We start from the raw sequence: 13,544 nt of genomic DNA, 5'->3' as shown, positions 1-13,544 counted from the left end.
CAAATGTTAGCAATGTTATGCCTTATTTTAGGCCAATAAAAGTGTTCATGCAAAATGTCAAGAGTTTGATCAATGCCAAAATGTCTCATCAACCCTCCGCCATGAGCTTCTCTAACAAGTAATTCCCTAAGTGAACAGTTGGGAATACATAGGCGATTTTCTTTGAACAAGAAACCTTCATGCCTATAAAACTTTTGAAATGCAGCATGTTCACAAGCTTTAAACACATTAGAAAAATCGGCATCATGCGCATACAAGTCTTTAATGTGCTCAAAATCAAGTAACTTAGTGCTCATGTTAGTGATCAAAATATACCTCCTAGACAATGCATCTGCAACGACATTATCTTTTCCCTTCTTATACTTAATGATATATGGAAAGGATCAATAAATGCAATCCATTTAGCATGTCTTTTATGCAACTTACCTTGACCCTTCAGGAATTTAATTGATTCATGATCAGAAGGTATCACAAATTCCTTAGGCATAAGATGATGTTGCCACACTTCAAGAGCACGCACAACAGCATACAAATCTTTATCATAAGTAGGGTAATTAAGAGCTCCCCTACTCAACTTCTCACTAAAATATGCCAATGGTCTATTATTTTGATGTAAGACAACCCCTATACCTATTCCACTAGCATCACATTCAACTTCAAAAGTCAACTCAAAATTAGGCAAAGCAAGAATAGGTGCTGAAGTCAACAAATTCTTAAACTTATTAAATGACTCTTCTTGCTCTTTTTTCCATTGAAACCCCACATTCTTTTTAATTATCTCATTCAAAGGCGCCGCAATAGTACTAAAGTCTTTAACAAATCTCCTATAGAAACTTGCAAGACCATGAAAAGACCTTACCTGAGACACATTGGTTGGAGTCGGCCACTCTAAGATGGCCTTTACCTTGGCTGGATCAACACTTATGCCATTTGCACCAACAATATACCCAAGAAAGGTAACTTCATGAGTGCAAAAGATACATTTTTCCATGTTAGCAAATAGTCTATTTTCATGCAAGGCACTTAAAACAAGTTTTAAATGCTCAACATGCTCATCTAAAGACTTGATAAAGATCAATATATCATCAAAATAAACAACAACAAACTTTCCAAGAAAATGCCTCAAAACATGGTTCATTAATCTCATGAAAGTACTTGGAACGTTTGTTAAGCCAAAAGGCATCACAAGCCGCTCATAAAAACCATACTGTAAGGACCCAAATTTTTATTTTATGTATTTTTATCTTATTTTACTGCCTTATTTAATTATTTATTTATTCGTTTACTCCAATTAATTCATTTCATCCATTTTAATTTCATTTGCATGGAACAATGTCTCATTTTATATTTTAAAACGTTTCACTAGTAAATTTAATTTTGCTATGACTCGTTTAGTAAGAAATAACAAATACATGTTTTTCGAGGCAAAATTCGGTCCGAGAGTGCATTGATCTTGGAGAATTAAGGATGATCTATAGTAGACTAAGAAAAGTTAATTGAAGGATTAGATGTGAATGAGTTAAGTTAAACTCAATTAGGAGCACTAATGGCCTCCTATTCATTTGTTGACTTTTGGGGTACCAAATCACCTTTATGTCATTTCTTTCTGATGTGAGCGCGGAAGCTATCTTAGGATCTTAGAGGACACGTTGCAAGACAAATGGAGTGGAACCAAACTCGGACCACTCAAGAATGGATTCAACGGTAGAGGACGTCCCAATCAAGTGTGTTTAATTGATTGATAAGTAAATAAACAACCTAGGATCAACTCTAGGATGTTCAAACTAGCTTTCACAAGCTAAAGGAATTTGCCACGATCAATGGACGAAATTCTGGAATTTTTATTGAATAATATCGAAAAACTAAATGTAACATCAGCTTTAGGGCTATTTATAGCCTTGACTAAACCTAATAAAGCTTGGAAAACATTAAGGGAAAATCGGCCAGCCCATTGGGTCTCTCTTGGCCGAAAGCTAACCTACTAATTAACTAACTTAATGACTAACTAAAGTATTAATGGACCTAAGGCCCACATGGCCGAAGCTAAGCTCAACAAGAGCTACTTATTCGAGGCATCCTCCCTTTGAGGCTTCCAGAATTTCGTCAATTGATTGTGGTAAATTCCTTTAGCTTGTAAAAGCTAGTTTGAACATCCTAGAGTTGATCCTAGATTGTTTATTGACTTATCAATCAAGCAAACACACTTGATTGTGGGGCCCTCTACCTTTGAATCCATTCTTGAGTGGTCCGAGTTTGGGTTCAACTCCATTCGTCTTGCAACGTGTCCTCTAAGATCCTAAGATAGCTTCTGCGCTCACATCACTTTCCTTCACCCCATCACTTTACCACCTAACCACACAAACCCTTTCTTCTCCTTCCCTCTTGGCCGACTCTCCCTCCACCATTTCTCAATAAAATTTCAGCTAGCTTTCTTCCATTTTTGCTCCAAGAAGACACTCCAAACTTGCTTCTTTCCTTGGTTCATCACACAAGCTTGAAGGGTGACTTGAAGGAGGAAGAAACTTTGGTGGTTTAAGAGCTTATACACTAGTGGTTGGTCTTCATTCTTGGAAGCAAGGTAATCCTCCAAAGCTCTCATCTTTTCCTCCCAACTTATAGTAGTTAGTTAGTTCTATCTAATTAATCTTTGGGTTGTTGATGGGTTCACAAGAACCTTGACACTAGGTAGAGGACTCGAGGTGGCTTCATAGGTAGAGGCCTTGAGGGTTATTGTGTGTTTACTTGTTTGTTTGGTGCTTGTTTTGAGGAATTATGGCTTAGTTTTGGTTGGAAAGTTGAAAGGAAAACTAGAGGAAAGAAAGAGGCTTGCTGTCCGAATTTTGGCTGGATGAATCTCTCATGTTAATTTCAAATTTTGTTGTTGTTTTGGTGCTATAATGTTTGTTATATGATGGTGTTTATGTGTGTTAAATATCTCCCAAAAAGCTTTACAATTGCTTGAGTTAAAGTAGGGGAAAGTGAGGTTGCAAATCTGAAAACTTTTCTGATCAGGAGACCCTACCACTGTTCACGTTTTGACCCATAACTTTTCGTATGGGAATTGAAATCAAGTTCCGTTTGTGGCATTTGAAACTAGATTTTGAGGGTTTTCCAACAGTATAAAATACACCCCCTAGTTCATTTTATATGAGTCGCAGTGAACCAGCAAAGATGACTGATTTTTCTCACTGCTTTCATCCGAGAAACAGTCATAGCTGCAGTTTGTAGCTCAATTTCACCTATCTTGCAAAACGAATTTTAAGACAGTTCCTTCTAATGATTTTTAGAATTTTGAACCTAGTTTTCAACGCCACAAATCAAGCTAAATTTTGAGTTATGTAGCTCTAGTTAAGATGAGATTTTGAAACTCTATCAAGTACGTCAGAACTGGAAATTTCGTGAAACAGGTTCCAAAAATTAGTTTTCTTAAAACTGTTGTATCTGGGTGTAGAAAGGTCCGAATTGAGTTCCATTTGTTGCATTTGAAACTATATTTGGAGTTCTATTTGTGGTATAAATTTAAAGGGCTGATTCTATTTCTATGAATTTTGCCGAATTTCCAAATTTTACTGAAATTACAAGCCTGCTTTGCTCTGTCCTGTCTAGAACAGTGATTTTGAGTTAATTTGAATGATTTTGGATTGGAGTCTAGGAAAAGTGTCTTCTAGAGAGTTTTAGTACATTGAGTCTAGTTTTCAACGGTATAAAGTTTATAATTTTTGGACTTACGAAACTCGAGATATGATTTTTCCAAGTAGTATCATACCAAGCTAGAAATTTTCTAGTTTCAAACAAAGTACTCTTTTAAGTACTTTCAACCTTCCTTTGCGATTGTGGGTCCATTTTAAGTTTAATTTCATAGTTGGATACAATGTCTCTTTGAACTTTAAACCTTCATCTTGAATCTTAGTTTCCAAAGGATTAATCCACTTTTGATGATTCTTCTTGGTTGCCTAACTTTCTTGGCTAATGGCACCTCATTTCATACTTGAGAAATGGACTTCAAACCCTAGTCTTATGCCCTCGATTTCCATGAGTATGAACTTTAAAAAGGGAGCATTTTGACCAGAGTAATTATTGGTGAATTTCACTAATTTTATACTCAAAACTTGGAACCTTTAGCTTTGACATTTACTTTGAAAATGAGTGGAGTTTTGGATGAATTTTGACTCTATTAGTTTGGAAAATGTGAATGCTCTTTATATTCCAAAGTTTGGACATGAGATTAGAAGTTTGAGAGATGGAAACCATCTACCCTTTTTCTCGATTTTCGTGCCAAAAATAAATATGGTACTTTCTTTTGGAATTGAGATTTATTTACCACGACTTAAATAAAAAACAACCTCTGATTTCTCTTTGAGCATTATTTCAATGATTTAGCGAGAAAAGCTCCTTTAATTTGACTTGAACTTGTGACCTTGAGAGTGGGTAGCGAGAAAATGTTTTTCTTATTAACCTTGGTCAAGTACTGATGTGAGCGCGGAAGCAACTTAGGATTTTAGAGGACACGTTGCGGAATTGACGGAGTTGAACCCAAACTCGGACCACTCAAGAACGAATTCAACGGTAGAGAACGCCACAATCAAGTGTGTTTGCTTGATTGATAAGTCAATAAACAACTTAGGAACCACGTTAGGATGTTCAACTTAGCTTTCACAAGCTAGAGGAATTTGCCTTAATGGAAGACAAAATTTTGGAATTTTAGTAATAATATCGCAAAAACTAAATGTACCATCAGCTTTAGGGTTATTTACAATCTTGACTAAACCTAATAAAGCTTGGAAAACATTAAGGGAAAATCTGTGAGGACTCGAATTTTCTTATTTTTATTTTATTTTTTTGGCTTAATTAATTATTTACTCACCCGTTTTCTCTGAATATTTTATTCCAACCTCTTTATACTCAATTACATGGAACTATGACCTACAAGTATTTTAAAAGTGCCTTGATTCAAAAATTTATTTCTGAAAGCTTGTTTAGAGTGAATAGTGGATGCGCGTTTGGAGACAATAATCGATTCGAGAATACAATAAGTTTGAAAAATTGGAGACTTGTACATTAGTCTTGAAATAGGTATTTTTATGTTTAAGTACTCAAGTGTTAGTTAGTTATACTATCGTTATAAGAATTTATTGGAAATTTCACGCTATCGCGCATAAAACGGAAGTACACATTTTTGCACGCGCGATTAATTGAGGGACTTTGGAGACTTATTTTTAGACTATTAAGAGTAAATAATAATAGTATGAATGGAAGTGCATTAGAGGTTTAGTGCACTAGTGAAACAAACTCGAGAGGAATCGAGCTTGAAATGCGCGCGTGTGTGCGCGGGGAGAGAGTTGACTTTTGAGACAATTTGAACCACACACTTTAGCTTCTCAAGGAAGCTTCATTTTCATCAAACACTCTCTCTCTCTTCACTCATGTTGGCCGGCCACCCATAGGAGGAAGAAGGAGCCAAAGTTCTTCATTTTTCTTGCTTCATTTCTTCATCAAATCCCTCCAAAATTTACACACAACTTGCAAATCACTTGGTGATCAACCTAAGCTAGGAAAGGAGCTTCATCTCACAGTTTTTCTTGAGCTTAAAGTGACCGAAATTTTCTGCCTTAATCATCTAAGAAGGTATACAACGATCAATCTCTTAATTCTTGATTTATGGAAGTTATATTGCACTTATGAGCTCATAGATTCACATGGGTAGCTTTATATTGTTGGAAATCTTGTGAGTGGGCTCTATGAAATCCCACAATGGCTTGATGAACTGATTTGATGAGATTTGATGTTATTTATGTTGGATTAGTGCTTAATCTAGTGAAAATAAGTGGTGTTGTGAAAGATAGCACAAAGGAAGTGAAAAGGAAAATTTTACCGTTTCTGCCCCTGCCATTGCCGTGCACTTTGGTGCAATTTTTGGTGGTCCAATTGACTTTTTTTTATGTAAATGTGTAATATAGGTTGTGTATAAAGTTTCCTAAAAAATTTATGTGATTTGGATGAGTGAATGTTGAGATCTCGAAAAATGTAGCAAAACTGGAATTGTGTCCCATACTGCTCTGGCAGTGATTTTCAAACAGCTATAAATCTTTTCTCCGACGTCGAAATCGAGTGCCGTTTGTGGCATTAGAAACTAGACATTTCCAGTTTTCCAATGGTATAAAATTCATGCCTTGATTCCACCTGAGTGAGATGTACAAACCTTGTAAAATTGCCTGTTCTGTTTCTCATCTGTACTGGAAGCCCTGTTTTGAGCTGCGACTTGATGCTCAATTATGAGCTAGTTGTGGACAGAATTTTAAAACAATTTCTTCTGTGAAATTGTACCCTTATGAATGTAGTTTTCAATGCCACCAACACGCTCAATTCCAAGTTGAATTAAGTGAGTTGTGGCTGAATTTCGAAACTGACTCAGTGATGAAAAACCCTCTCTTTGGCTAGTTGAATGACTCTTTTTGAATTGGGACTTGTGATCTTGAAATTCTTGGTGTTAATCACCTACCAAATGTATCTTGGATATTTTTTAGACATTTGTATTCATAAATGGACCATGTTTGAAAAGATTCGTTGGCCAAATGTTTTAAAAAAAAAAAAGGGAAATGGAAGTACAAGGCAGTTTTGCCTTGGAAAATTGGAACTTTAGTGACTTTGTTAACCCACTTCCCGAACCGATTTTTCTATGAAAATTTACAGATGAATAGCCCTTATATGGTAGTGTAATACTACCACATTTGGTGCCATTCCGAGTCCATTTCGATGCCCAACCAAAGTCCCAAAGTTTGTGATTTAAACCTGGAAATTTGCCTAACAGTCTCACTTTTCAGCAACTTTGAGCCGCTATATCTTGGTACTCAAAACTCCGAATCTTGTTCTGCTTGTTGTGTTTTAACTTTGATTGTAACTTTAATTGAGTTCCAAATTTCAGAGACTAGTTCACATTGTGTGAATTTTGCCGAATTTCCTAATTTTGCCGAAAATCAACCCAAATCTGTCTTGGTATTCCAAGACAACATCTTGGACCCAAAATTTGAATGTCTTCCAATTGGAATCATGGAAAAGTGTTTTCTTGGAACTTTTAGTACTTTGGAAGTAGTTTCAACGGTACCAAATTTTTCAATTTTGGACTTTCAAAGAGTGAGTTATGATTTTCCAAAGAATACCCTAAACTTGATAAATTTTGGCCATTTTGAAAAGAATCCGTGCGGGAATAATTTTATAGAATCCGGCCGTATATCCGGCCAGTTCTTGGTCGGATAGTTGGCCGGATTGATAGTGAGATTTGAAAAAAAATTGGGTTTCTTCACTGCCTCGAATCCGGCCAGAAATTCGGCCGGATATCCGGCTAGTTCTTGGCCGGATTATGACGTGGCATCTTCACGTCTGACTTCGATCGTTCGTCTGGAAATTTATTTACATGGTTTCAAACATACTTGTTTCCATCCAATGATTTTAAAGATAAAAATCAGATTTTTACTTGAGTTTGAAACCTCACCTTTGAATCTCGATTTACGAATAATTGAGACTCATTTTTGTGATATTTTCTTAGATTGTACACGGGTGCAATCTTTCTCGATAAGTAGGGGTTTTAAGCGATAGTGTGTTATAGTTAATTGTTATTTACTCAGGCGCTCAAGGGAACCTTCAAGAGGAACTCGAAGTGGATGCCTAAATACTTGTTTGAGCACTTATTCACTTGTTTCGAATTGGTGAGTGTTCCATATAGGAGTACATTACTTGAATAGTTTTACGACATGTTTACTCCATGGTCATTATGTGTTTAACTGTTAAGTGTTACCGATAATTGCTCCTATGAACTTTTCCACTGTTTTAAGGCGAGTGTATACTTTATCTCACTCGACCTACTAAAATGATAAATCTTACCGTTAACCGAGATTATTTACCGTCTACTGTTCACTGTTTGCCATTCACTGTTTACCAATTTACTTGATTACCTGCTTACTTGACTACTTGACTACTTGATTATGTGATTACCGTAAATTACGTGTTCACATGAACTTTTTCACAGTTTTACGGCGAGTGTGTACTTCATCTCACTCGACCTACAAAATTGATAAATTTTTACTGTTTACCCGATTTACTTGATTACTTGTGCATGTTGTAAGCTCTAAGCTGAACTGGGCCCTGCCCTTGGTTACTGACCTACTCGAGTTAGGATTGGGATCGATCGGGTAGGTTGGAACCCTGGAACACTGTTTCGGTATATATAAGTACTACCACTGGAGGGATAAGGTGATGACCAGACAAACCGAGGGGATTCTGAAGTTATAAGGTGTAGTTGACCGAAATGGTTCCACTGGAACACCGTATCCTTCAATGTGTGTTTATTTTACATAATGATAACTGTTTCATACTAATGTGCCAACGTACGACCCTGAGCCATACCTGTGATATGCTCAAATTACTCGTACAATGATAACTGTCTTATGTTAATGTGCCAATGTGCAACCTTAAATCATACATTGAGTATGCTCAAATTACTTGATTTATTAGAATTACTAGAGTGTTTTGGAATCTCGCTGGGCTGTATAGGTCATTCCACGTTTTTGTTTTCCTTAACAGGATTCAAGACCAAAAGTGCTCGTGAATAGTATTAGATTATTTTCTTTTGGGGAAAACTTTAAGTTGTATTATAGCAGATGGCTGTAGTAAATATTCTTTTGGGTTGTATTAAGCTTGAGAGCTGACTAATTGTAAGTATGAAGTGTTTTGGAGTACTTTAAATATATATATTGAAGTTATTTGAAGTATTCCTAGTTTTGAATTATGAATTGTACCGAATCCTGACGAGAGTTGGGCAGGCGTCCCGCCGATACCCTTGGGTTCGCCCTTGGGAGAAGTGGGGGCATCACAAAATCGGCCAGCTCATTGGGTCTCTCTTGGCCGAAAGCTAACCTACTAATTAACTAACTTAATGACTAACTAAAGTACTATTGGACCTAAAGCCCACATGGCCGAAGCTAAGCTCAACAAGAGCTACTTAATCAGGCCCAATCCTCCCTTTGAGGCTTGCTCATTCGCATCACTCCCCCTTATGAGTGGTAGACGCAACCTAATCGAAAAACTAGGTTGAGATGATTAGGACGAGAATAGTTCTGAAAAAGACTTCCGAGCGACGATTGGGTGAGAAACCCTACCGTCATATCATCTGAATTTGAATTTAAACATCAAATTTTATATATGTGACATGTATCTGAACCTGCATATGTATACACTATTAGTTCATAAAATATTTACTCTTTTTGTTTATCTTTACTTTTGTTGTAGAATGAATAATTTGAATTTGCGTACTATCCTTGATTTGTGCAAGTTTAATGGTCATAATTTCTTGGATTGACAATGCAACTTCAATATTATTCTCAAACATGAAAAAATTGCATGTCTCGACTACTCCACCTCTGCTAAATGCACCGATTGAATGTATACCATGTGCTAAGGTTGAGGAGGCGTTCAACAAAATTTTGTAGACAATTATTCATGATAAAGATGAAGTTAATGTGTACAAGTGAATAGTAACTGAATATCACCCCTCTTTTGTCAAGTTATACAATTAGTTAACAATGGGTGTGTTTGGATTAACAAGATTTGAAATAAAATAATTTACTTCACAAATTCCAATCACCTTTTTATCTCACATATATCACATCACAAAAAGTGCTACAGTAATTATCTCAAATAAACTCCTATCCAAACAAACTCATAATGAGTTATAGTTTGTTTAAACGCTGTCTCCATTGTTCCTCCCTTTTCTCGGCTAGTTTGAGTGAAAATCGATGTGTTTGGACATGAGATTATTTAAAATAAGTATTGTATCCATTTTTGTAATGTGATATACATGAAAAAGATGGTTGAAAAGATAGAAATATGATTAAAAAAGGTGTTTGTGATGGATGCAAAGTAATATTTAGAAAAAAAAATTTGATATCCAAAACATCCAATTAACTTGTTAATCTAATTCGAGTACTTGTCAAAAAGACTACAGATTAAGGCCCCGTTTGGGGTTGCGGTACTTTTGGTAAAAAAGCACTTTTAGGTGTTAAAGTACTTTTAAAGTGTTTGGTAAACATCATCCCATAAAATTAGGAGTAGAGTTTTTGGCATTAAAAACACATTAGTAAAAGCTCAAATTTGGTGCTTTTAGAGTAGATTTTGTAATTAAATTTTTTTTAAGCACAAAAATTAAAACATCAAATTTAATCATCCTGTATTATGAACCAAATAAAGAGATAAACACTTTTAACAATTTTCAAATTACATATTATCTAATATAATATGTATTTTATTGAATTATATCTCTAAACAATATATTTAAAAACAGTTTATAATTATTTTTAGGGTTATTATCACTTTACCCCCTTAACGTTTGGTGTCACTATCAATTTCCCCCTTAACGTTATTTTTTAGTCACTTTACCCCCAAGACTAATGGTCAAACTTAACGGAGTTTATTAATTAAAGTAAAAGGACAAGTTTAGCCCTAAAAATTATTATCACTTTACCCCCATAAACTATAGTCTCATTATTAATTTACCCCATAAAGTTATTTTTTAGGCAATTAATCCCACCATTAAACCAACTTAACAAGTTAAAAAACTTTAGAGAAAGTACCCTCCTCTTTGTATAATAAAAACAATAAAAAAAATTTAAAGTGGCTCTTTTCATCTTTAGTATCAAGAAAAAAAGTCAAAGCATTAATCTCTTTCTTCTTAGCAATCTTATTAATATTAAAACAAATACAAAGATTGGGAGGGGGAGGGAGAGGGGGAGAGAGAGATAGAGAGAGAGAGAGAGAGTTCAATTCTTTTTTATTAAATATAAATAAGAAAGAATTAAATACTTTTATTATTTTAAAATTATTTTATTTTACTGTTTACCACTAAATTTCAATCCTAATCCCAATAACCTTAAATTAATACGACAATGTTAGATTTTTCTTCATTATTTTCTTTACAAAATCTAATTTTCTGTCTCCTTCTTTTGTATTTCTTTTTCTTTTCCTAGTATTAATAAGTGTGAAAAAAGAAATTTGAGAAAATCCTTTTAATTTTATATTTTTGGATCTCTTAAAGTGAAAAAAAGAAGAATAATCATTTCAACTCTTTTATTTTTAATTATATCTATAGAAAGTCAATATATTTAAAAAAATTTAACCATACTAATTAGATTAACGATGAAGTAAAATGCCTAAAAAATAATGTTAAGAATTAAAGCGATTATATCACTATAATTTAAAAGAATAAAGTAATAATAACAATATAGTAATGCTATAGAATAAAAGAATATTTTTGTTCAAAATTTCTTAACATGTTGAGTTGAATTACTTATGGGGTGAAGTAAATAAAAAATAACGTTTAGGGGATAAACTGATAATAGTAATATAGTCGAGGGGGTAAAGTGATAATAACCCTAAATTTTATTAAAACTTGTACCAGTGCTTTTCAATAAGTTACGCAACTCCAACCGGCCCGTGGGAGCGAATCGCACGCGCTGAACCCAATATTGCTTAACATCAAACAGTAGAATTTTCCGCGACTTTTCTTTCCCAAAATTCATTTCTTCCCAATATGGCAATTTAACTAAAAGAAAGAAAGAAAGAAACAGAAGAAGAAATCTCCAAATCGGAAATGGAAGACGGCGGCGGCGGCAGCATACTAGAATCAATCGGCTCGGAAATAATCGGAGTAATGTCTCCAGTGTCAATCTGCATGTTCTTAGTAGTTCTGCTAGTCTACTCCCTCACCAACACCTCCGCCTCCTCCGCCGTCCGTACGGCCGCCAATCTCGTCTACCTCGAGTCCCCCACCGATACCCCTGCTGAGAAACTCGAAGGTGCACTCTTGAACGCTCTCGTTTTTGTGATCCTCATTGCCTTTGTCACTTTCGTCTTAGTCCTTCTCTACTACTACCGTTGCACAAGTTTTCTCAAGCACTATACTCGCTTCTCCGCCTTCTTTGTCCTCTCCTTTATGGGTGGGCCTATATTTCTCACTATCATTCAACATTTCAACATCCCAGTCGATTCAGTAACTTGCTTTATACTACTTTTCAATTTCTCAATTCTTGGGGTTTTGTCGGTTTTTTCAAATGGGGTCCCGATCTTAATTAGGCAGTCTTACATGGTTGCTTTGGGAATTGTTGTGGCTGCTTGGTTTACGAGATTGCCCGAGTGGACTACTTGGGTTTTACTGGTGGCACTGGCATTGTATGACTTGGTTGCAGTTTTGGCGCCCGGTGGGCCTTTGAAAATTTTGGTTGAATTGGCGTCTAGACGGCAGGAGGAGCTCCCAGCTTTGGTTTATGAGGCTAGGCCTACAACTAATGCTAACATTTCGGGGTCTCGAGGAGGATCTACTTTGGCTGGCCTTCTTGTTGCTGGGATGTCGCAGAATGATGGTAGTGATCATGGAGTTGAGCTTCAGGCTGTGTCAGCATCACCAAGAACGAATATTGGGAATTATGAGAATGAGATTGCGAGTGAGAGTGGGCATATGGTTATAAATATGGACAATGATGATGAGGAGGAGGTTGAAGTTGTGAGAGAAGATCAAGAGGAGACTTCGCCCTTGATGGCTGGTAATTCAAGGGAAAGGTCGAGATCTCCAATGATGTATGAGAGTACTGATAACAGTAGTAGGCGATTGAATGAAGTAGCAGTTGCAGAAATGATGAGACCGCGTAGGGAAAGAGATGGTGATGAGATGATTGAGGTAATGAATGGTAGGGGAATTAAGCTTGGGTTAGGGGACTTTGTGTTCTACAGTGTATTGGTAGGAAGGGCAGCCATGTATGATCTGATGACAGTTTATGCTTGTTATCTCGCTATTATATCAGGACTTGGCTGCACATTGATATTGTTGGCTGTTTGTCGTCATGCTTTGCCAGCGCTTCCAATTTCGATTGCTTTGGGGGTCATATTTTACTTTTTGACGCGGTTGTTAATGGAGCCCTTTGTAGTTGGGACTTCATCAAATCTGATGATGTTCTGATGTACTTGGGTTTTGGATATGACAGCTGTAAGGATTGAGGAACTCTGTAGTAATCTAGGACATCATTTCTTAAGTTTACTTTCTGAACATATATGGATTTGAACTTCAGTAACTTCATCACGTCAAGCTTTGACTGGACGGAAGATATGCATTGCTGCAGCGTGGTAGTCATGTCCCAAATTGTAAATTGACTAATTTACAGGTTTGATCTGTAATCTAAGCTGATCTAAACTAGTTTCTGCTGCTGAAATATAGTTCATGATTCTGTTATTTCGGCATATAAGGACTCAGTATGGCATAATATGCAAGAAAGAGCACTTTTCTATATTTCTATAGTTGTTTTTCTGATTCTTCTTGTCGCTTTTGGCTGTTTTATTTCTATATTACCTTTTCCATGAGAAACAGTTATCGCCACAAAATTTAGTCCCATACGGATAGAAACTAACTTATTGTACCTCAACTATGGGATGGTACTAGTATTTAGGGTGTGTTTGATAAAATTGAAGTTTGAAAACTGAAGTTTGAAATATGAATCCATCAAGTT

The 13,544-nt window shown here is 35.8% G+C and overlaps 1 protein-coding gene across 1 annotated transcript; it reads left to right on the top strand.

Annotated features, from left to right (window-relative positions):
• The first annotated feature begins 11,487 nt into the window (after nucleotides 1-11,487).
• LOC113694975 (presenilin-like protein At1g08700) lies at nucleotides 11,488-13,327 on the top strand. Its single transcript, XM_027213918.2, has one exon. It carries the CDS (start codon nucleotides 11,639-11,641, stop codon nucleotides 12,998-13,000), a length of 1,362 nt encoding a protein of 453 aa, XP_027069719.1. The 5' UTR covers nucleotides 11,488-11,638; the 3' UTR covers nucleotides 13,001-13,327.
• Nucleotides 13,328-13,544: the final 217 nt, after the last annotated feature.

This window comes from Coffea arabica, chromosome 6e, assembly GCF_036785885.1.
Source record: "Coffea arabica cultivar ET-39 chromosome 6e, Coffea Arabica ET-39 HiFi, whole genome shotgun sequence".
NCBI lineage: Eukaryota > Viridiplantae > Streptophyta > Magnoliopsida > Gentianales > Rubiaceae > Coffea > Coffea arabica.
This window is presented reverse-complemented; position numbering and strand designations above follow the sequence as displayed.

Bases quoted from the DNA above. Each gene is read 5' to 3' on its own strand.
- LOC113694975 (XM_027213918.2), top strand. From the start codon at position 11,639: ATGGAAGACGGCGGCGGCGGCAGCATACTAGAATCAATCGGCTCGGAA.